We start from the raw sequence: 25,297 nt of genomic DNA, 5'->3' as shown, positions 1-25,297 counted from the left end.
ACTGTTGGGTAACGGAATGACTTTGGCTTCCCTCCAGGCCTGAGGACACAGACTTTCCTCTAGGTTCAGATTAAAGATATGACAGATAGGAGTGGATATAGAGTCAGATTAAAGATATGACAGATAGGAGTGGCTATGGAGTCAGCTACCATCCTCAGTAGCTTTCCATCTAAGTTGTCAATGCCAGGAGGTTTGTCATTATTGATCTACAACCATCATTCTCCCAATAACTTAACAACATTCCAATTTGTAATGCTTTTCTTTAATTATTTTTTTTATGCATGAGTACGATGGCTCACTGTTAGTTGTTGGCATTTCCTGCCTACGTTTTCCCGCTTTTCCAATTAACTAATTATTAAAATAATTGGCAACATCCAAATGGTTTTTGATGAATAAGCCATCTGATTCGATGAAAGATGGAGTTGAATGTGTCTTTCTGTTCATAATTTAATTTAAAGTACTCGACAACAACAGAAAATCCCATCATTCTTTATATCATTGATCTTGGCTTCATAATACAGTTTCTTCTTCTTGTTGAGTTTAGTCACATCATTTCTCAATTTGCAGTAAGTCAATCAGTCAGATGTGCACCCAGACTTATTAGCCACTCCTTTTGCCCCATCTCTTTCAACCATACAGTTTTTCAATTCCTCATCAATCCACGAAGCCTTACCAGTTCTAACAGTCAGTTTCTTAACAGGTGCATGATTATCAATCATTGGAAGAAGCAATTTCATAAGTGCAGCGTCTGGATGCTCCTCATTAATCACATCAGACCAATAAATATTTTTAACATCATCCACATAAGAGTCACAACAAAATCTTTTGTATGATCTCTTATACACTATTTTAAGCCCAGCTTTTGGAACTTAGGCTTTCCTGTATGTAGCCACTATATTGTGATCACTGCATCCAATGGGTACGGATACAGCTTTAGAATAATGTTCTACAGTATTAGTAGAAATGTGATCGATACATGTGGATGATCTTGTTCCTGTAGTGTTTGTAAACACCCTGGTAGGTTGATTAATAACCTGAACCAGATTTAAATGGGGAAGGTGCTTTAATTATCAGCTGAGAAATAAAATAAATAGCTGTTTTTAACCGTGGCCCAAAAAACTATTTTTAACATACTATTGCATTTAGAATTGTTGCACAATGATTGGACTTATAAAACTGCTGTCTGACAGGAAAGAGCTGTGACACTAAATTATGCAAATTTCCCCATAGACCGATGTTAAACAAAGTCTATTTACATCAGTGAATAGGATAAAAAGCATTTTGCAATTATTTTTTTCGCCTTCTCCTGGCCAGTGCTAATTTTATTGATCGGTTTATTAATTTTAACGGCCAAAAGCCAGTTATTACCGGCTTACACACACGTGTTCCCATTCAAAGTCCTGTTTTCCATAACCCTAACCTGAAGCCTGAAATAGCATTGAAAAAGGTCCTGACTTCTCAAAAAGTTTCTTGTTTTCCTGACTTGTCAGGACGTTCTGGTGACTTGTCAGGACGTTCTGGTGACTTGTCAGGACGTTCTGGTGACTTGTCAGGACGTTCTGGTGACTTGTCAGGACGTTCTGGTGACTTGTCAGGACGTTCTGGTGACTTGTCAGGACGTTCTGGTGACTTGTCAGGACGTTCTGGTGACTTGTCAGGACGTTCTGGTGACTTGTCAGGACGTTCTGGTGACTTGTCAGGACGTTCTGGTGACTTGTCAGGACGTTCTGGTGACTTGTCAGGACGTTCTGGTGTCTTGTCAGGACGTTCTGGTGACTTGTCAGGACGTTCTGGTGACTTGTCAGGACGTTCTGGTGTCTTGTCAGGACGTTCTGGTGACTTGTCAGGACGTTCTGGTGACTTGTCAGGACGTTCTGGTGACTTGTCAGGACGTTCTGGTGACTTGTCAGGACGTTCTGGTCCTGATAATGTGGTCCTGACACACACACACACACACACACACACACACACACACACACACGCTTTTATTACGTAGTGACGGTGGACTTGGAACCTTTGCAATTGCACGTCATAACATATTTTTTCCCCCTACATTAAATCTTACCAGTTTAATTTGAAAGGTTGTACACAGGTCCTACCGTAGTCTGTGATTCAGCTTTTTGTTTCACTGCTTCCCAGATTAGTTCTGCTCTGGTTCATATTCCAGCAGCATGTACTGACTGACCGGCGCCGTTAGATTAATCATCTAATCTACCGTGATGTCATCTAGCTCTGATAATCCCTGCTTGTTATTACGTAACGCTTCCTTCAGTATGGCCCCAGAGACTGTCTGCCTCAACGCTTCCTTCAGTACGGCCCCAGAGACTGTCTGCCTCAACGCTTCCTTCAGTACGGCCCCAGAGACTGTCTGCCTCAACGCTTCCTTCAGTACGGCCCCAGAGACTGTCTGCCTCAACATAATGCTTCCTTCAGTATGGCCCCAGAGACTGTCTGCCTCAACATAACGCTTCCTTCAGTACGGCCCCAGAGACTGTCTGCCTCAACGCTTCCTTCAGTATGGCCCCAGAGACTGTCTGCCTCAACGCTTCCTTCAGTATGGCCCCAGAGACTGTCTGCCTCAACGCTTCCTTCAGTATGGCCCCAGAGACTGTCTGCCTCAACGCTTCCTTCAGTATGGCCCCAGAGACTGTCTGCCTCAACGCTTCCTTCAGTACGGCCCCAGAGACTGTCTGCCTCAACGCTTCCTTCAGTACGGCCCCAGAGACTGTCTGCCTCAACGCTTCCTTCAGTACGGCCCCAGAGACTGTCTGCCTCAACGCTTCCTTCAGTACGGCCCCAGAGACTGTCTGCCTCAACGCTTCCTTCAGTACGGCCCCAGAGACTGTCTGCCTCAACGCTTCCTTCAGTACGGCCCCAGAGACTGTCTGCCTCAACGCTTCCTTCAGTACGGCCCCAGAGACTGTCTGCCTCAACATAACGCTTCCTTCAGTACGGCCCCAGAGACTGTCTGCCTCAACGCTTCCTTCAGTACGGCCCCAGAGACTGTCTGCCTCAACATAACGCTTCCTTCAGTACGGCCCCAGAGACTGTCTGCCTCAACATAACGCTTCCTTCAGTACGGCCCCAGAGACTGTCTGCCTCAACATAATGCTTCCTTCAGTACGACCCCAGAGACTGTCTGCCTCAACATAACGCTTCCTTCAGTACGGCCCCAGAGACTGTCTGCCTCAACATAATGCTTCCTTCAGTACGACCCCAGAGACTGTCTGCCTCAACATAACGCTTCCTTCAGTACGGCCCCAGAGACTGTCTGCCTCAACGCTTCCTTCAGTACGGCCCCAGAGACTGTCTGCCTCAACATAACGCTTCCTTCAGTACGGCCCCAGAGACTGTCTGCTTCAACATAATGCTTCCTTCAGTATGGCCCCAGTGTCTACCTCATACCACCCTGCTCCTTAAATAATGCATCATTATTCTGACTTTGGCCCTGTCAGACAGGATCGCCTGTGGCCCCGTGGCCCCGGTCAGACGGGGTCGCCTGTGGCCCCGGTCAGACGGGGTCGCCAGTGGCCCCGGTCAGACGGGGTCGCCCGTGGCCCCGGTCAGACGGGGTCGCCCGTGGCCCCGGTCAGACGGGGTCGCCCGTGGCCCCGGTCAGACGGGGTCGCCCGTGGCCCCGGTCAGACGGGGTCGCCCGTGGCCCCGGTCAGACGGGGTCGCCTGTGGGCCCGTGGCCCCGGTCAGACGGGGTCGCCTGTCGTAATGTCAAGCTGCATGACGTTTTCTAGTTAAACTATACCCCGTAAGTCACTACATGTATCTGGAAACCAACAATGATAAATGTTTTACAGTATTGACAGGGCCTGTCAGTTATTGGTCCAGGGCAGGTGATGACAATTTGTAATTCGCTCTGGATAAGAGCGTCTGCTAAATGACTTAAATGTAAATGTAAAATGACAATCTGACCTACTGCACATAGCCTATATTGAGAATAAGGTACACAGTGATTGCCATTTATTTAGTTAATAAATTAATAATGAAATAAATGATTAATCAGAAACCGATTTGAGGGATTGTTTTTAGGAATAGTTCTGACTCATCTCTAGCTCTATCTGTTCTCTCTCTCTCATGAGCGTGATCTGAGGGATGGATTTATCTCAAACAGATTATAGTTATATAATTCATTATGAAAAAGAACATGCATGCATTACAGCTTCCAGTGCCTTAATACCCGTTACTTAACATGGGTTTGTGAATGAGAGAGTGGGGGCAGGGCGGGGTGGGACCAGGGCAGGACAAGGGGCCAGGGCGGGGTGGGACCAGGGCGGGTCAAGAGGTCGGGGCCAGGGCGGGTCAAGAGGGAGGGTCAAGGGGGCGGTTCATATGCCTGGTTGAAGCCTAATGCAGGGGTTTTATACCGCTGACACTCAAATGTCAGAGGGTTGGGAGGATAGCTGACTCAATACCCTACGAGGTCCGGAGTACAGCTGGTTTTCTGTTCTACCTGATTATAAAAAATGTTTTGTCACACACCAGATAAGTGCAGTGTGTTGTTTCACAGGGTCAGCTATAGTCCTGAACCCCTGGAGCAAATTAGGGTTCAGTGCCTTGCTCAATGGCGCACAGGCAGATCTTTCACCTTGTCTGCTCGGGTATTCAGGGTTGATCTGTTGTACGAGACAGGACCGGGGAGAGACAGGAGAGGGGGGTGATCTGTTGTACGAGACAGGACCGGGGAGAGACAGGAGGGGGGGGGGGGGTGATCTGTTGTACGAGACAGGACCAGGGAGAGACAGGAGGGGGTTGATCTGTTGTATAAGACAGGACCGGGGAGAGAGGAGAGGGCGGTGATCTGTTGTATAAGACAGGACCGGGTAGAGACAGGAGAGGGGGGTGATCTGTTGTACGAGACAGGACCGGGGAGAGAGGAGAGGGCGGTGATCTGTTGTACGAGACAGGACCGGGTAGAGACAGGAGAGGGGGGTGATCTGTTGTACGAGACAGGACCGGGGAGAGACAGGAGGGGGGGGGGGGGGTGATCTGTTGTACGAGACAGGACCGGGGAGAGAGGAGAGGGCGGTGATCTGTTGTATAAGACAGGACCGGGGAGAGAGGAGAGGGCGGTGATCTGTTGTATAAGACAGGACCGGGTAGAGACAGGAGAGGGGGGTGATCTGTTGTACGAGACAGGACCGGGGAGAGAGGAGAGGGCGGTGATCTGTTGTATAAGACAGGACCGGGGAGAGACAGGAGGGGGGGGGGGGGTGATCTGTTGTACGAGACAGGACCGGGGAGAGACAGGACAGGGGGGGGTGATCTGTTGTATAAGACAGGACCGGGGAGAGACAGGAGGGGGGGGGGGTGATCTGTTGTACGAGACAGGACCGGGGAGAGACAGGAGGGGGGGGGGGGGGTGATCTGTTGTATAAGACAGGACCGGGGAGAGACAGGAGGGGGGGGGGGGTGATCTGTTGTATAAGACAGGACCGGGGAGAGAGAGGAGGGGGTTGATCTGTTGTACGAGACAGGACCGGGGAGAGAGGAGGGGGTTGATCTGGTGTCCCAGGTCTAAATCAGTCCCTGATTTAGAGGGGAAGAACGAGAAAACACTATGGAACTGACCTAAGAGGTCAAGAGCGGAGTTTGAGGAATTTAAGAATATAAAGGATTCTGCTCAACTTAACATATTTGCACTAATTTAGGTTATTTTCATACTCATTTTCTTCAGGCTTTATTTATTTAGTAACTTGTTCAGGTTTTATTTATTTAGTAACTTGTTCAGGTTTTATTTATTTAGTAACTTGTTCAGGTTTTCCATTGGCAATAGTCAGTGTATATGGTGATTGTTTAGATATACAGGGTTGATAATTTCACTTTTAGGAGGCGTGGTGCGTGGTCAAAGCGGGAGGAGAAAAGCAGCTCATTAACTTCCAAGTGGTCGAAACCTTTTGATTTTGAGATCCGGTGTGAAATCCAAAGTTGTGCAATAGATGCTATTTGCTATGTCATAGCTAATTTGTAAACAATAAACATTGATACATTACCAGCTCAAACAATCTGCAAAAATGTCAAGTTAATCAAATAAAATGTTATTGATCACATACACACGGTTAGCACAGATGTTATTGGTCACGTACGCACGGCTAGCAGATGCTGTTGGTCACGTACTCACGGCTAGCAGATGCTGTTGGTCACGTACGCACGGCTAGCAGATGCTATTGGTCACGTACGCACGGCTAGCAGATGCTTTTGGTCACGTACGCATGGCTAGCAGATGCTTTTGGTCACGTACGCACGGCTAGCAGATGTCATTGGTCACGTACGCACGGCTAGCAGATGTCATTGGTCACGTACGCACGGCTAGCAGATGCTATTGGTCACGTACGCACGGCTAGCAGATGCTTTTGGTCACGTACGCATGGCTAGCAGATGCTTTTGGTCACGTACTCACGGCTAGCAGATGCTGTTGGTCACATACGCACGGCTAGCAGATGCTATTGGTCACGTACGCACGGCTAGCAGATCTCATTGGTCACGTACGCACGGCTAGCAGATGCTATTGGTCACGTACGCACAGCTAGCAGATGCTATTGGTCACGTACTCACGGCTAGCAGATGCTGTTGGTCACATACGCACGGCTAGCAGATGCTATTGGTCACGTACGCACGGCTAGCAGATGCTATTGGTCAGGTACGCACGGCTAGCAGATGCTTTTGGTCACGTACTCACGGCTAGCAGATGCTGTTGGTCTCGTACGCATGGCTAGCAGATGTCATTGGTCACGTACGCACGGCTCTATTGGTTACGTACGCACGGTTAGCAGATGCTATTGGTCACGTACGCACGGCTAGCAGATCTCATTGGTCACGTACGCACGGCTAGCAGATGCTATTGGTCACGTACGCACGGCTAGCAGATGTCATTGGTCACGTACGCACGGCTAGCAGATGTCATTGGTCACGTACGCACGGCTAGCAGATGCTATTGGTCACGTACGCACGGCTAGCAGATGCTATTGGTCACGTACGCACGGCTAGCAGATGTTATTGGTCACGTAGACCTAAAGATGCTCCCTGCCTACTCTCTGCTAGCTGTACGTAGACCTAAAGATGCTCCCTGCCTACTCTCTGCTAGCTGTACGTAGACCTAAAGATGCTCCCTGCCTACTCTCTGCTAGCTGTACGTAGACCTAAAGATGCTCCCTGCCTACTCTCTGCTAGCTGTACGTAGACCTAAAGATGCTCCCTGCCTACTCTCTGCTAGCTGTACGTAGACCTAAAGATGCTCCCCGCCTACTCTCTGCTAGCTGTACGTAGACCTAAAGATGCTCCCTGCCTACTCTCTGCTAGCTGTACGTAGACCTAAAGATGCTCCCTGCCTGCTCTCTGCTAGCTGTACGTAGACCTAAAGATGCTCCCCGCCTACTCTCTGCTAGCTGTAGGTAGACCTAAAGATGCTCCCCGCCTACTCTCTGCTAGCTATACGTAGACCTAAAGATGCTCCCCGCCTACTCTCTGCTAGCTGTACGTAGACCTAAAGATGCTCCCTGCCTGCTCTCTGCTAGCTATACGTAGACCTAAAGATGCTCCCTGCCTACTCTCTGCTAGCTGTACGTAGACCTAAAGATGCTCCCTGCCTACTCTCTGCTAGCTGTACGTAGACCTAAAGATGCTCCCTGCCTACTCTCTGCTAGCTGTACGTAGACCTAAAGATGCTCCCTGCCTACTCTCTGCTAGCTGTACGTAGACCTAAAGATGCTCCCTGCCTACTCTCTGCTAGCTGTACGTAGACCTAAAGATGCTCCCCGCCTACTCTCTGCTAGCTGTACGTAGACCTAAAGATGCTCCCTGCCTACTCTCTGCTAGCTGTACGTAGACCTAAAGATGCTCCCTGCCTGCTCTCTGCTAGCTGTACGTAGACCTAAAGATGCTCCCCGCCTACTCTCTGCTAGCTGTAGGTAGACCTAAAGATGCTCCCCGCCTACTCTCTGCTAGCTATACGTAGACCTAAAGATGCTCCCCGCCTACTCTCTGCTAGCTGTAGGTAGACCTAAAGATGCTCCCCGCCTACTCTCTGCTAGCTGTACGTAGACCTAAAGATGCTCCCTGCCTACTCTCTGCTAGTTATATGTAGACCTAAAGATGCTCCCCGCCTACTCTCTGCTAGCTGTACGTAGACCTAAAGATGCTCCCTGCCTACTCTCTGCTAGCTGTACGTAGACCTAAAGATGCTCCCTGCCTGCTCTCTGCTAGCTGTACGTAGACCTAAAGATGCTCCCCGCCTACTCTCTGCTAGCTGTAGGTAGACCTAAAGATGCTCCCCGCCTACTCTCTGCTAGCTGTACGTAGACCTAAAGATGCTCCCCGCCTACTCTCTGCTAGCTGTACGTAGACCTAAAGATGCTCCCCGCCTACTCTCTGCTAGCTGTACGTAGACCTAAAGATGCTCCCTGCCTACTCTCTGCTAGCTGTACGTAGACCTAAAGATGCTCCCTGCCTGCTCTCTGCTAGCTGTACGTAGACCTAAAGATGCTCCCCGCCTACTCTCTGCTAGCTGTAGGTAGACCTAAAGATGCTCCCCGCCTACTCTCTGCTAGCTGTACGTAGACCTAAAGATGCTCCCCGCCTACTCTCTGCTAGCTGTACGTAGACCTAAAGATGCTCCCCGCCTACTCTCTGCTAGCTGTACGTAGACCTAAAGATGCTCCCCGCCTACTCTCTGCTAGCTGTACGTAGACCTAAAGATGCTCCCCGCCTACTCTCTCTCTGCTAGCTGTACGTAGACCTAAAGATGCTCCCTGCCTGCTCTCTGCTAGCTGTACGTAGACCTAAAGATGCTCCCCGCCTACTCTCTGCTAGCTGTAGGTAGACCTAAAGATGCTCCCCGCCTACTCTCTGCTAGCTGTACGTAGACCTAAAGATGCTCCCCGCCTACTCTCTGCTAGCTGTACGTAGACCTAAAGATGCTCCCCGCCTACTCTCTGCTAGCTGTACGTAGACCTAAAGATGCTCCCCGCCTACTCTCTGCTAGCTGTACGTAGACCTAAAGATGCTCCCCGCCTACTCTCTCTCTGCTAGCTGTACGTAGACCTAAAGATAATCCCTGCCTTCTCTAAACTTATCCTCTAACCCTCATGTTGTTTATCTCATTTCCAGGAGCCCCTCAAGTCGCGGGCCCCACAGCTCCACCTGGAGTACAGGTTCTATAAGCAGCTGGGGAGTTCAGGTCAGTGAATTATGACGATAGAAGGTTGTAAGAATATGGTGTTGAATCCTAGGTTGCATCTGAAATGACATATAGTGCACTACTTTAGATTAGGGCCCTATTCGCTATATAGTGCACTACGATAGACCAGAGTCCTATCCCCTTTATAGTGCACTACTATAGACCAGAGCCAAATTCCCTATATAGTGCACTACTATAGACCAGAGTCCTATTCCCTATATAGTGCACTACTATAGACCAGAGTCCTATTCCCTATATAGTGCACTACTATAGACCAGAGTCCTATTCCCTATATAGTGCACTACTATAGACCAGAGTCCTATTCCCTATATAGTGCACTACTATAGACCAGAGTCCTATTCCCTATATAGTGCACTACTTTAGACCAGAGCCCTGTTCCCTATATAGTGCACTACTATAGACCAGAGTCCTATTCCCTATATAGTGCACTACTTTAGACCAGAGCCCTGTTCCCTATATTAGAACACTACTTTTTACCAGAGCCCTATTCCCTACGTAATGCACTACTTTTGACCAGAGCCATATTCCCTACGTAGTGCACTACTTTTGACCACATTGCTATGGGGTGAGATTTGGGACACATCAATAGATGGTCTTGTTGTTTTCCACTGAGATCTGTGGCCATGACAGATTTAAGTTTTTTATTTTTTTTATTTCACCTTTATTTAACCAGGTAGGCCAGTTGAGAACATGTTCTCATTTACAACTGTGACCTGGACAAGATAAAGCAAAGCAGTTCGACACATACAACAATAGAGTTACACATAAACACACGTTCAGTCAATAACACAATAGAAAAATCTATGTACAGTGTGTGCAAATGTAGTAAGATTAGGGAGGTAAGGCAATAAATAAGCCATAGTGGCAAAATAATTACAATTTAGCATTCACACTGGAGTGATAGATGTGCAGATGATGATGTGCAAGTAGAGATACTGGGGTGCAAAAGAGCAAGAGGGTAAATAATAAGGGGATGAGGTAGTTGTGTGGGCTATTTACAGATTGGCTGTGTACAGGTACAGAGATGGGTAAGCTGCTCTGACAGCTGATGCTTAAAGTTAGTGAGGGAGATATGAGTCTCCAGCTTCAGTGATTTCTGCAGTTCGTTCCAGTCACTGGCAGCAGAGAACTGGAAGGAAAGGCGGCCAAATGAGGTGTTGGCTTTGGGGATGACCAGTGAGATATACCTGCTGGAGCGCGTGCTACGGGTGCTGCTATGGTGACCAGTGAGCTGAGATAATGCGGGGCTTTACCTAGCAAAGACTTACAGATGACCTGGAGCCAGTGGGTTTGGCGACGGATATGTAGCGAGGGCCAGCCAACGTGAGCATACAGGTCGCAGTGGTGGGTAGTGTATGGGGCTTTGGGACAAAACGGATGGCACTGTGATTGACTGCATCCAGTTTGCTGAGTAGAGTGTTGTAGGCTATTTTGTAAATGACATCGCCGAAGTCAAGGATCGGTAGGATAGTCAGTTTTACGAGGGTCTGTTTGGCAGCATGAGTGAAGGAGGCTTTGTTGCGAAATAGGAAGCCGATTCTAGATTTAATTTTGGATTGGAGATGCTTAATGTGAGTCTGTAAGGAGAGTTTACAGTCTAACCAGACACCTAGGTATTTGTAGTTGTCCACATATTCTAAGTCAGAACCATCCAGAGTAGTGATGCTAGTCGGGCGTGCGGGTAGCGATCGGTTGAAGAGCATGTAATTAGTTTTACTAGCATATAAAAGCAGGAATGAGAGTTGTATGGCATTGAAGCTCGTTTGGAGGTTTGTTAACACAGTGTCCAAAGAAGGGCCAGAAGTATACAGAATGGTGTCGTCTGCGTAGAGGTGGATCAGAGACTCACCAACAGTGACATCATATAGACTGTATTTCTATCATCATAATGAACCAGGCTGGCTGGATCAGCCCAGGAACAGCAGCCCTCTGTACTGTAGAAGGAATAGGTGTCTGACTGTCAGAGCTGCAGTCTGAAGGTGGTCTGACTGACTGTTAGAGCTGCAGTCTGAAGGTGGTCTGACTGTCAGAGCTGCAGTCTGAAGGTGGTCTGACTGACTGTTAGAGCTGCAGTCTGAAGGTGGTCTGACTGTCAGAGCTGCAGTCTGAAGGTGGTCTGACTGACTGTCAGAGCTGCAGTCTGAAGGTGGTCTGACTGACTGTTAGAGCTGCAGTCTAAAGGTGGACTGACTGACTGTTAGAGCTGCAGTCTGAAGGTGGTCTGACTGTTAGAGCTGCAGTCTGAAGGTGGTCTGACTGTTAGAGCTGCAGTCTGAAGGTGGTCTGACTGTTAGAGCTGCAGTCTGAAGGTGGTCTGACTGTTAGAGCTGCAGTCTGAAGGTGGTCTGACTGTTAGAGCTGCAGTCTGAAGGTGGTCTGACTGTTAGAGCTGCAGTCTGAAGGTGGTCTGACTGTTAGAGCTGCAGTCTGAAGGTGGTCTGACTGTTAGAGCTGCAGTCTGAAGGTGGTCTGACTGTTAGAGCTGCAGTCTGAAGGTGGTCTGACTGTTAGAGCTGCAGTCTGAAGGTGGTCTGACTGTTAGAGCTGCAGTCTGAAGGTGGTCTGACTGACTGTTAGAGCTGCAGTCTGAAGGTGGTCTGACTGTTAGAGCTGCAGTCTGAAGGTGGACTGACTGACTGTTAGAGCTGCAGTCTGAAGGTGGACTGACTGACTGTTAGAGCTGCAGTCTGAAGGTGGACTGACTGACTGTTAGAGCTGCAGTCTGAAGGTGGACTGACTGACTGTTAGAGCTGCAGTCTGAAGGTGGTCTGACTGACTGTCAGAGCTGCAGTCTGAAGGTGGTCTGACTGACTGTTAGAGCTGCAGTCTGAAGGTGGTCTGACTGACTGTTAGAGCTGCAGTCTGAAGGTGGTCTGACTGTTAGAGCTGCAGTCTGAAGGTGGTCTGACTGTTAGAGCTGCAGTCTGAAGGTGGTCTGACTGACTGACAGAGCTGCAGTCTGAAGGTGGTCTGACTGTCAGAGCTGCAGTCTGAAGGTGGACTGACTGTCAGAGCTGCAGTCTGAAGGTGGACTGACTGTCAGAGCTGCAGTCTGAAGGTGGACTGACTGTCAGAGCTGCAGTCTGAAGGTGGTCTGACTGACTGTTAGAGCTGCAGTCTGAAGGTGGTCTGACTGACTGTTAGAGCTGCAGTCTGAAGGTGGACTGACTGACTGTTAGAGCTGCAGTCTGAAGGTGGACTGACTGACTGTTAGAGCTGCAGTCTAAAGGTGGACTGACTGACTGTTAGAGCTGCAGTCTGAAGGTGGACTGACTGTTAGAGCTGCAGTCTAAAGGTGGTCTGACGTATAGCTCCAGGTTATTTTAGTTTCACTGCTACAGTTGTAGATCCTCACTCATTCCACTGAAACTGTTGGTCTAGTTCTTCCCCTTTCCATTCTAGTGAATAAAAGGTGTTTTGTATTTATGTGCGTAGCCCTTTGCCATGTTACTGATGTTGTCCCAGCTCAAGACCTTTTCACATGGTGTGAGAATGGACTCCGAGCACTTGGTTTATGAGGCTAGTAAACTCAGCAAAAAAAGAAACGTCCTCTCACTGTCAACTGGGTTTATTTTCAGCAAACTTAACATGTGTAAATATTTGTATGAACATAACAAGATTCAACAACTGAGACATAAACTGAACAAGTTCCACAGACATGTGACTAACAGAAATGGAATAATGTGTCCCTGAACAAAGGTCAAAATCAAAAGTAACAGTCAGTGTCTGGTGTGGCCACCAGCTGCATTAAGTACTGCAGTGCATCTCCTCCTCATGGACTGCACCAGATTTGCCAGTTCTTGCTGTGAGATGTTACCTCACTCTTCCACCAAGGCAATGTCAGTGTTCTGCCATGGCCAGCGAAGAGCCCTCACCCTCCGATCCAAAAAGTCCCAGACGTGCTCAATGGGATTGAGATCCGGGCTCCTCGCTGGCCATGGCAGAACACTGACATTCCTGTCTTGCAGGAAATCATGCACAGAACGAGCAGTATGGCTGGTTACATTGTCATGCAGGAGGGTCAGGTCAGGATGAGCCTGCAGGAAGGGTACCACATGAGGGAGGAGGATGTCTTCCCTGTAACGCACAGTGTTGAGATTGCCTGCAATGACAACAAGCTCAGTCCGATGATGCTGTGACACACCGCCCCAGACCATGACGGACCCTCCACCTCCAAATCGATCCCGGTCCAGAGTACAGGCCTCTGTAACGCTCATTCCTTTGACGATAAACGCGAATCTGACCATCACCCCTGGTGAGACAAAACCACGACTCGTCAGTGAAGAGCACTTTTTGCCAGTCCTGTCTGGTCCAGCGACGGTGGGTTTGTGTCCATACGCGACTTTGTTGCTGGTGATGTCTGGTGAGGACCTGCCTTACAACAGGCCTACAAGCCCTCAGTCCAGCCTCTCACAGCCTATTGCGGACGGTCTGAGCACTGATGGTGCTCAGACTGTCCGCAATTGTTGTTGCGGGCAGTTGTTGCCATCCTGTACCTGTCCCGCAGGTGTGATGTTCGGATGTACCGATCCTGTGCAGGTGTTGTTACACGTGGTCTGCCACTGCGAGGATGATCAGCTGTCCGTCCTGTCTCCCTGTAGCGCTGTCTTACGCGTCTCACAGTACGAACATTGAAATGTATTGCCCTGGCCACATCTGCAGTTCTCCTTGCAGCATGCCTAAGGCACATTCACGCAGATGAGCAGGGACCCTGGGCATCTTTCTTTTGGTGTTTTTCAGAGTCAGTAGAAAGGCCTCTTTAGTGTCCTAAGTTTTCATAACTGTGACCTTAATTGCCTACCGTCTGTAAGCTGTGTCTTAACAACCGTTCATTAATTGTTTATGGTTCATTGAACAAGCATGGGAAACAGTGTTTAAACCCTTTACAATGAAGATCTGTGAAGTTATTTGGATTTTTACGAATTATCTTTGAAAGACAGGGTCCTGAAAAAGGGACTTTTCATTTTTTTTGCTGAGTTTAGCTGTTTCTTCACCTGCTGAAGAAATTGTTATTATTTTGCCCCAACATCCAACCTACCTAGTCAAGCCCTAGCATCTTGTTTTCTTTAAATCAGTTTTACTCACACTGTCTGTGTCTCTCTCCATCTCCAGAGGGCGTCCCCCAGGTATTCTACTTTGGGCCCTGTGGGAAGTATAATGCCATGGTTCTGGAGCTGCTGGGACCCAGTCTGGAAGACCTGTTTGATCTGTGTGACAGAACCTTCTCCCTCAAGACCGTCCTCATGATCGCAATTCAGCTGGTAGGAACTCTCACTTCCTCTCTCACTTCCTCTCTCCCTCTCTCACTTCCTCTCTCCCTCTCTCACTTCCTCTCTCCCTCTCTCACTTCCTCTCTCTCTCTCTCACTTCCTCTCTCCACTCTCACTCTCACTTCCTCTCTCTCACTCTCACTTCATCTCACTCACTTCCTCTCTCTCTCTCTCTCACTTCCTCTCTCTCTCTCACTTCCTCTCTCTCTCTCACTTCCTCTCTCTCTCTCACTTCCTCTCTCTGTCTCTCTCACTTCCTCTCTCTGTCTCTCTCACTTCCTCTCTCTGTCTCTCTCACTTCCTCTCTCTGTCTCTCTCACTTCCTCGCTCTGTCTCTCTCACTTCCTCTCTCTGTCTCTCTCTCTCTCTCTCACTTCCTCTCTCTGTCTCTCTCTCTCTCTCACTTCCTCTCTCTCTCTCACTTCCTCTCTCTCTCTCTCTCTCTCACTTCCTCTCTCTCTCTCTCTTCCTCTCTCTCTCTCTCTCTCACTTCCTCTCTCTCTCTCACTTCCTCTCTCTCTCTCTCTCTCTCTCTCTCACTTCCTCTCTCTCTCTCTCTCTCTCTCTCACTTCCTCTCTCTCTCTCTCTCTCTCTCTCTCTCTCTCTCTCTCTCACTTCCTCTCTCTCTCTCTCTCTCTCTCTCTCTCTCTCTCTCTCTCACTTCCTCTCTCTCTCACTTCCTCTCTCTCTCTCACTTCCTCTCTCTCTCTCTCTCTCACTTCCTCTCTCTCTCTCTCTCTCTCACTTCCTCTCTCTCTCTCTCTCTCTCTCACTTCCTCTCTCTCTCTCTCTCTCTCACTTCCTCTCTCTCTCTCTCTCTCTCTCTCTCACTTCCTCTCTCTCTCTCTCTCTCTCTCTCTCTCTCTCACTTCCTCTCTCTCTCTCACTTCCTCTCTCTCCCTCTCTCTCACTTCCTCTCTCTCTCTCCCTCTCTCTCACTTCCTCTCTCTCTCTCTCTCTCTCTCTCTCTCACTTCCTCTCTCTCTCTCTCTCTCTCTCTCTCTCTCTCTCACTTCCTCTCTCTCTCTCTCTCTCTCTCTCTCTCTCTCTCTCTCTCACTTCCTCTCTCTCTCTCTCACTTCCTCTCTCTCTCTCTCTCTCTCTCTCTCTCTCTCTCTCTCTCTCTCTCTCTCTCTCTCACTTCCTCTCTCTCTCTCTCTCTCTCACTTCCTCTCTCTCTCTCTCTCTCTCTCTCACTTCCTCTCTCTCTCTCTCTCTCTCACTTCCTCTCTCTCTCTCTCTCTCTCACTTCCTCTCTCTCTCTCTCTCTCTCACTTCCTCTCTCTCTCTCTCTCTCTCTCTCTCTCTCTCTCTCTCTCTCTCTCTCTCTCTCTCTCTCTCACTTCCTCTCTCTCTCTCTCTCTCTCTCTCTCTCTCACTTCCTCTCTCTCTCTCTCTCTCACTTCCTCTCTCTCTCTCTCTCTCTCTCTCTCTCTCTCTCTCTCACTTTCTCTCTCTCTCACTTTCTCTCTCTCTCACTTTCTCTCTCTCTCACTTTCTCTCTCTCTCACTCTCACTTCCTCTCTCTCACTTTCTCACTTTCTCTCTCTCTCTCTTTCTCTCTCTCATGCCAGGGGATGGTCTGGTTAATATAGCACGGTGCCATGCCAGGGGATGGTCTGGTTAATATAGCACTGTGCCATGCCAGGGGATGGTCTGGTTAATATAGCACTGTGCCATGCCAGGGGATGGTCTGGTTAATATAGCACTGTGTCATGCCAGGGGATGGTCTGGTTAATATAGCACTGTGTCATGCCAGGGGATGGTCTGGTTAATATAGCACTGTACCAGGGGATGGTCTGGTTAATATAGCACTGTGCCAGGGGATGGTCTGGTTAATATAGCACTGTGTCATGCCAGGGGATGGTCTGGTTAATATAGCACTGTGCCATGCCAGGGGATGGTCTGGTTAATATAGCACTGTACCAGGGGATGGTCTGGTTAATATAGCACTGTGTCATGCCAGGGGATGGTCTGGTTAATATAGCACTGTGTCATGCCAGGGGATGGTCTGGTTAATATAGCACTGTGCCATGCCAGGGGATGGTCTGGTTAATATAGCACTGTGTCATGCCAGGGGATGGTCTGGTTAATATAGCACTGTGCCATGCCAGGGGATGGTCTGGTTAATATAGCACTGTGCCATGCCAGGGGATGGTCTGGTTAATATAGCACTGTGTCATGCCAGGGGATGGTCTGGTTAATATAGCACTGTGCCATGCCAGGGGATGGTCTGGTTAATATAGCACTGTGTCATGCCAGGGGATGGTCTGGTTAATATAGCACTGTACCAGGGGATGGTCTGGTTAATATAGCACTGTACCAGGGGATGGTCTGGTTAATATAGCACTGTGCCAGGGGATGGTCTGGTTAATATAGCACTGTACCAGGGGATGGTCTGGTTAATATAGCACTGTGCCATGCCAGGGGATGGTCTGGTTAATATAGCACTGTGCCATGCCAGGGGATGGTCTGGTTAATATAGCACTGTACCAGGGGATGGTCTGGTTAATATAGCACTGTGTCATGCCAGGGGATGGTCTGGTTAATATAGCACTGTGCCAGGGGATGGTCTGGTTAATATAGCACTGTGCCATGCCAGGGGATGGTCTGGTTAATATAGCACTGTGTCATGCCAGGGGATGGTCTGGTTAATATAGCACTGTGTCATGCCAGGGGATGGTCTGGTTAATATAGCACTGTACCAGGGGATGGTCTGGTTAATATAGCACTGTGCCATGCCAGGGGATGGTCTGGTTAATATAGCACTGTGTCATGCCAGGGGATGGTCTGGTTAATATAGCACTGTGCCATGCCAGGGGATGGTCTGGTTAATATAGCACTGTGCCAGGGGATGGTCTGGTTAATATAGCACTGTGTCATGCCAGGGGATGGTCTGGTTAATATAGCACTGTGCCATGCCAGGGGATGGTCTGGTTAATATAGCACTGTGCCAGGGGATGGTCTGGTTAATATAGCACTGTGCCAGGGGATGGTCTGGTTAATATAGCACTGTGCCATGCCAGGGGATGGTCTGGTTAATATAGCACTGTGCCATGCCAGGGGATGGTCTGGTTAATATAGCACTGTGCCATGCCAGGGGATGGTCTGGTTAATATAGCACTGTGTCATGCCAGGGGATGGTCTGGTTAATATAGCACTGTGCCAGGGGATGGTCTGGTTAATATAGCACTGTGCCATGCCAGGGGATGGTCTGGTTAATATAGCACTGTACCAGGGGATGGTCTGGTTAATATAGCACTGTGTCATGCCAGGGGATGGTCTGGTTAATATAGCACTGTGTCATGCCAGGGGATGGTCTGGTTAATATAGCACTGTACCAGGGGATGGTCTGGTTAATATAGCACTGTGCCATGCCAGGGGATGGTCTGGTTAATATAGCACTGTGTCATGCCAGGGGATTGTCTGGTTAATATAGCACTGTGTCATGCCAGGGGATGGTCTGGTTAATATAGCACTGTACCAGGGGATGGTCTGGTTAATATAGCACTGTGCCATGCCAGGGGATGGTCTGGTTAATATAGCACTGTGTCATGCCAGGGGATGGTCTGGTTAATATAGCACTGTGTCATGCCAGGGGATGGTCTGGTTAATATAGCACTGTACCAGGGGATGGTCTGGTTAATATAGCACTGTCATGCCAGGGGATGGTCTGGTTAATATAGCACTGTGCCATGCCAGGGGATGGTCTGGTTAATATAGCACTGTGCCATGCCAGGGGATGGTCTGGTTAATATAGCACTGTGCCATGCCAGGGGATGGTCTGGTTAATATAGCACTGTGCCATGCCAGGGGATGGTCTGGTTAATATAGCACTGTACCAGGGGATGGTCTGGTTAATATAGCACTGTGTCATGCCAGGGGATGGTCTGGTTAATATAGCACTGTGCCATGCCAGGGGATGGTCTGGTTAATATAGCACTGTGCCAGGGGATGGTCTGGTTAATATAGCACTGTGCCATGCCAGGGGATGGTCTGGTTAATATAGCACTGTGCCAGGGGATGGTCTGGTTAATATAGCACTGTGCCAGGGGATGGTCTGGTTAATATAGCACTGTGCCAGGGGATGGTCTGGTTAATATAGCACTGTGCCATGCCAGGGGATGGTCTGGTTAATATAGCACTGTGCCATGCCAGGGGATGGTCTGGTTAATATAGCACTGTGCCATGCCAGGGGATGGTCTGGTTAATATAGCTCCATGCCAGGGGATGGTCTGGTTAATATAGCACTGTGCCATGCCAGGGGATGGTCTGGTTAATATAGCACTGTGCCATGCCAGGGGATGGTCTGGTTAATATAGCACTGTGCCAGGGGATGGTCTGGTTAATATAGCTCCATGCCAGGGGATGGTCCGGTTAATATAGCACTGTGCCAGGGGATGGTCTGGTTAATATAGCTCCATGCCAGGGGATGGTCTGGTTAATATAGCTCCATGCCAGGGGATGGTCTGGTTAATATAGCTCCATGCCAGGGGATGGTCTGGTTAATATAGCACTGTGCCATGCCAGGGGATGGTCTGGTTAATATAGCACTGTGTCATGCCAGGGGATGGTCTGGTTAATATAGCTCCATGCCAGGGGATGGTCTGGTTAATATGGCACTGTGCCAGGGGATGGTCTGGTTAATATAGCTCCATGCCAGGGGATGGTCTGGTTAATATAGCTCCATGCCAGGGGATGGTCTGGTTAATATAGCTCCATGCCAGGGGATGGTCTGGTTAATATAGCTCCATGCCAGGGGATGGTCTGGTTAATATAGCTCCATGCCAGGGGATGGTCTGGTTAATATAGCACTGTGCCATGCCAGGGGATGGTCTGGTTAATATAGCACTGTGTCATGCCAGGGGATGGTCTGGTTAATATAGCACTGTGTCATGCCAGGGGATGGTCTGGTTAATATAGCTCCATGCCAGGGGATGGTCTGGTTAATATAGCTCCATGCCAGGGGATGGTCTGGTTAATATAGCTCCATGCCAGGGGATGGTCTGTGTGGAAGATTAAGTTGCTTATGTTCTTATTTTTATAACAGTCAGCAAAAAGTGTCGGTTGATTTTCCCTTAAACACCTTATTTTTGTACTCTTCGTGCCTTTTCATTTTTTACATCCAGAGGGTACTGTGTTGTAATGACCTCTGGACAGCGGGAGGGGGCTTTAGGCTTTGAGTCTCTCCTGCCATTGTTGGGCTCAAGGGCTTTGACACCTCTCACTTCACACCTCCGTGCTAATTGAAGTTGGATCCGTTCTGTCCTTAACTTAGTATTCAGTCCTTTTATAAAGTAAAACATATCGTTGTAATATATTTTTCTTCTTGGCTTTAAAATAGCTTCTCTCTCTTTATCTCTATCACCCTGTCTGTCTCGTCTTCCTCCTTTCTCTCATCCCTCTCCTCCCTCTCCCAGATCACGCGGATGGAGTTCGTCCACACCAGGAGTCTGATCTACCGGGACGTGAAGCCTGAGAACTTCCTGGTTGGCCGGCCCGGCAGCAAGCGGCAGCACACCATCCACATCATCGACTTCGGCCTGGCCAAAGAGTACATCGACCCTGAGACCAAGAAACACATCCCTTACAGGGAGCACAAGAGCCTGACGGGAACCGCACGTTACATGAGCGTCAATACTCACCTGGGTAAAGGTAAACAGCCTGATGGGCACTACACCCTACATGAGTATCAATACTCACCTGGGTAAAGGTAAACAGCCTGATGGGCACTACACCCTACATGAGTATCAATACTCACCTGGGTAAAGGTAAACAGCCTGATGGGCACTACACCCTACATGAGTATCAATACTCACCTGGGTAAAGGTAAACAGCCTGATGGGCACTACACCCTACATGAGTATCAATACTCACCTGGGTAAAGGTAAACAGCCTGATGGGCACCACACCCTACATGAGTATCAATACTCACCTGGGTAAAGGTAAACAGCCTGATGGGCACCACACCCTACATGAGTATCAATACTCACCTGGGTAAAGGTAAACAGCCTGATGGGCACCACACCCTACATGAGTATCAATACTCACCTGGGTAAAGGTGAACAGCCTGATGGGCACCACACCCTACATGAGTATCAATACTCACCTGGGTAAAGGTAAACAGCCTGATGGGCACCACACCCTACATGAGTATCAATACTCACCTGGGTAAAGGTAAACAGCCTGATGGGCACTACACCCTACATGAGTATCAATACTCACCTTGGTAAAGGTAAACAGCCTGATGGGCACTACACCCTACATGAGTATCAATACTCACCTGGGTAAAGGTGAACAGCCTGATGGGCACTACACCCTACATGAGTATCAATACTCACCTGGGTAAAGGTAAACAGCCTGATGGGCACTACACCCTACATGAGTATCAATACTCACCTGGGTAAAGGTAAACAGCCTGATGGGCACTACACCCTACATGAGTATCAATACTCACCTGGGTAAAGGTAAACAGCCTGATGGGCACTACACCCTACATGAGTATCAATACTCACCTGGGTAAAGGTAAACAGCCTGATGGGCACTACACCCTACATGAGCATCAATACTCACCTGGGTAAAGGTAAACAGCCTGATGGGCACCACACCCTACAGGAGTATCAATACTCACCTGGGTAAAGGTGAACAGCCTGATGGGCACTACACCCTACATGAGTATCAATACTCACCTGGGTAAAGGTAAACAGCCTGATGGGCACTACACCCTACATGAGTATCAATACTCACCTGGGTAAAGGTAAACAGCCTGATGGGCACTACACCCTACATGAGTATCAATACTCACCTGGGCAAAGGTAAACAGCCTGATGGGCACTACCCCCTACATGAGTATCAATACTCACCTGGGTAAAGGTAAACAGCCTGATGGGCACTACACCCTACATGAGTATCAATACTCACCTGGGTAAAGGTAAGCAGCCTGATGGGCACCACACCCTACATGAGTATCAATACTCACCTGGGTAAAGGTAAACAGCCTGATGGGCACTACACCCTACATGAGTATCAATACTCACCTGGGTAAAGGTGAACAGCCTGATGGGCACTACACCCTACAGGAGTATCAATACTCACCTGGGTAAAGGTAAACAGCCTGATGGGCACTACACCCTACATGAGTATCAATACTCACCTGGGTAAAGGTAAACAGCCTGATGGGCACTACACCCTACATGAGTATCAATACTCACCTGGGCAAAGGTAAACAGCCTGATGGGCACTACACCCTACAGGAGTATCAATACTCACCTGGGTAAAGGTAAACAGCCTGATGGGCACTACACCCTACATGAGTATCAATACTCACCTGGGTAAAGGTAAACAGCCTGATGGGCACTACACCCTACATGAGTATCAATACTCACCTGGGTAAAGGTGAACAGCCTGATGGGCACTACACCCTACATGAGTATCAATACTCACCTGGGTAAAGGTAAACAGCCTGATGGGCACTACACCCTACATGAGTATCAATACTCACCTGGGTAAAGGTAAACAGCCTGATGGGCACTACACCCTACATGAGTATCAATACTCACCTGGGTAAAGGTAAACAGCCTGATGGGCACTACACCCTACATGAGTATCAATACTCACCTGGGTAAAGGTAAACAGCCTGATGGGCACTACACCCTACATGAGTATCAATACTCACCTGGGTAAAGGTAAACAGCCTGATGGGCACTACACCCTACATGAGTATCAATACTCACCTGGGTAAAGGTAAACAGCCTGATGGGCACTACACCCTACATGAGTATCAATACTCACCTGGGTAAAGGTAAACAGCCTGATGGGCACTACACCCTACATGAGTATCAATACTCACCTGGGTAAAGGTAAACAGCCTGATGGGCACCACACCCTACATGAGTATCAATACTCACCTGGGTAAAGGTAAACAGCCTGATGGGCACTACACCCTACATGAGTATCAATACTCACCTGGGTAAAGGTAAACAGCCTGATGGGCACTACACCCTACATGAGTATCAATACTCACCTGGGTAAAGGTAAACAGCCTGATGGGCACCACACCCTACATGAGTATCAATACTCACCTGGGTAAAGGTAAACAGCCTGATGGGCACTACACCCTACAGGAGTATCAATACTCACCTGGGTAAAGGTGAACAGCCTGATGGGCACTACACCCTACAGGAGTATCAATACTCACCTGGGTAAAGGTAAACAGCCTGATGGGCACTACACCCTACAGGAGTATCAATACTCACCTGGGTAAAGGTAAACAGCCTGATGGGCACCACACCCTACAGGAGTATCAATACTCACCTGGGCAAAGGTAAACAGCCTGATGGGCACTACACCCTACAGGAGTATCAATACTCACCTGGGTAAAGGTAAACAGCCTGATGGGCACTACACCCTACATGAGTATCAATACTCACCTGGGTAAAGGTAAACAGCCTGATGGGCACCACACCCTACATGAGTATCAATACTCACCTGGGTAAAGGTAAACAGCCTGATGGGCACTACACCCTACATGAGTATCAATACTCACCTGGGTAAAGGTAAACAGCCTGATGGGCACTACACCCTACATGAGTATCAATACTCACCTGGGTAAAGGTAAACAGCCTGATGGGCACTACACCCTACATGAGTATCAATACTCACCTGGGTAAAGGTAAACAGCCTGATGGGCACCACACCCTACATGAGTATCAATACTCACCTGGGTAAAGGTAAACAGCCTGATGGGCACCACACCCTACAGGAGTATCAATACTCACCTGGGTAAAGGTAAACAGCCTGATGGGCACCACACCCTACATGAGTATCAATACTCACCTGGGTAAAGGTAAACAGCCTGATGGGCACTACACCCTACATGAGTATCAATACTCACCTGGGTAAAGGTAAACAGCCTGATGGGCACTACACCCTACATGAGTATCAATACTCACCTGGGTAAAGGTAAACAGCCTGATGGGCACTACACCCTACATGAGTATCAATACTCACCTGGGTAAAGGTAAACAGCCTGATGGGCACTACACCCTACATGAGTATCAATACTCACCTGGGTAAAGGTAAACAGCCTGATGGGCACTACACCCTACATGAGTATCAATACTCACCTGGGTAAAGGTAAACAGCCTGATGGGCACTACACCCTACATGAGTATCAATACTCACCTGGGTAAAGGTAAACAGCCTGATGGGCACCACACCCTACATGAGTATCAATACTCACCTGGGTAAAGGTAAACAGCCTGATGGGCACTACACCCTACATGAGTATCAATACTCACCTGGGTAAAGGTAAACAGCCTGATGGGCACCACACCCTACATGAGTATCAATACTCACCTGGGTAAAGGTAAACAGCCTGATGGGCACCACACCCTACATGAGTATCAATACTCACCTGGGTAAAGGTAAACAGCCTGATGGGCACTACACCCTACATGAGTATCAATACTCACCTGGGCAAAGGTAAACAGCCTGATGGGCACCACACCCTACAGGAGTATCAATACTCACCTGGGTAAAGGTAAACAGCCTGATGGGCACTACACCCTACATGAGTATCAATACTCACCTGGGTAAAGGTAAACAGCCTGATGGGCACTACACCCTACATGAGTATCAATACTCACCTGGGTAAAGGTAAACAGCCTGATGGGCACCACACCCTACATGAGTATCAATACTCACCTGGGTAAAGGTAAACAGCCTGATGGGCACTACACCCTACATGAGTATCAATACTCACCTGGGTAAAGGTAAACAGCCTGATGGGCACCACACCCTACATGAGTATCAATACTCACCTGGGTAAAGGTAAACAGCCTGATGGGCACCACACCCTACATGAGTATCAATACTCACCTGGGTAAAGGTAAACAGCCTGATGGGCACTACACCCTACATGAGTATCAATACTCACCTGGGTAAAGGTAAACAGCCTGATGGGCACTACACCCTACATGAGTATCAATACTCACCTGGGCAAAGGTAAACAGCCTGATGGGCACCACACCCTACAGGAGTATCAATACTCACCTGGGTAAAGGTAAACAGCCTGATGGGCACTACACCCTACATGAGTATCAATACTCACCTGGGTAAAGGTAAACAGCCTGATGGGCACTACACCCTACATGAGTATCAATACTCACCTGGGTAAAGGTAAACAGCCTGATGGGCACTACACCCTACATGAGTATCAATACTCACCTGGGTAAAGGTAAACAGCCTGATGGGCACTACACCCTACATGAGTATCAATACTCACCTGGGTAAAGGTAAACAGCCTGATGGGCACTACACCCTACATGAGTATCAATACTCACCTGGGTAAAGGTAAACAGCCTGATGGGCACTACACCCTACATGAGTATCAATACTCACCTGGGTAAAGGTAAACAGCCTGATGGGCACTACACCCTACAGGAGTATCAATACTCACCTGGGTAAAGGTAAACAGCCTGATGGGCACTACACCCTACAGGAGTATCAATACTCACCTGGGTAAAGGTAAACAGCCTGATGGGCACTACACCCTACAGGAGTATCAATACTCACCTGGGTAAAGGTAAACCGCCTGATGGGCACTACACCCTACAGGAGTATCAATACTCACCTGGGTAAAGGTAAACAGCCTGATGGGCACTACACCCTACAGGAGTATCAATACTCACCTTGACTTTTTCCACATTTTGTTGTGTTATAGCCTGAATTGAAAATTGATTAAATTTAGATTTTTTTTTTGTCATTTGCCTACGCACAATATCAAAGTGGAATTGTTTTTGAGAATTATTTTTTACA

At 48.6% G+C, this 25,297-nt stretch overlaps 1 protein-coding gene across 3 annotated transcripts in view; it reads left to right on the top strand.

Moving 5' to 3' along the window:
• LOC120020745 (casein kinase I-like) overlaps positions 1-25,297 on the top strand; it is a 65,271-nt gene that overhangs the window by 14,593 nt on the left and 25,381 nt on the right. For all 3 annotated transcript variants that reach the window (XM_038964485.1, XM_038964484.1, XM_038964486.1), the window contains exons 3-5: positions 9,118-9,187; positions 14,321-14,469; positions 19,900-20,134. In XM_038964485.1, coding sequence (XP_038820413.1) covers positions 9,118-9,187; positions 14,321-14,469; positions 19,900-20,134 — 454 coding nt within the window. The remainder of the gene's footprint in view (positions 1-9,117; positions 9,188-14,320; positions 14,470-19,899; positions 20,135-25,297) is intronic.

This window comes from Salvelinus namaycush, chromosome 25, assembly GCF_016432855.1.
Source record: "Salvelinus namaycush isolate Seneca chromosome 25, SaNama_1.0, whole genome shotgun sequence".
Taxonomy (NCBI): domain Eukaryota; kingdom Metazoa; phylum Chordata; class Actinopteri; order Salmoniformes; family Salmonidae; genus Salvelinus; species Salvelinus namaycush.
The sequence above is the reverse complement of the archived record's forward strand: the minus strand, read 5'-3'. Positions and strand labels throughout refer to the sequence as shown.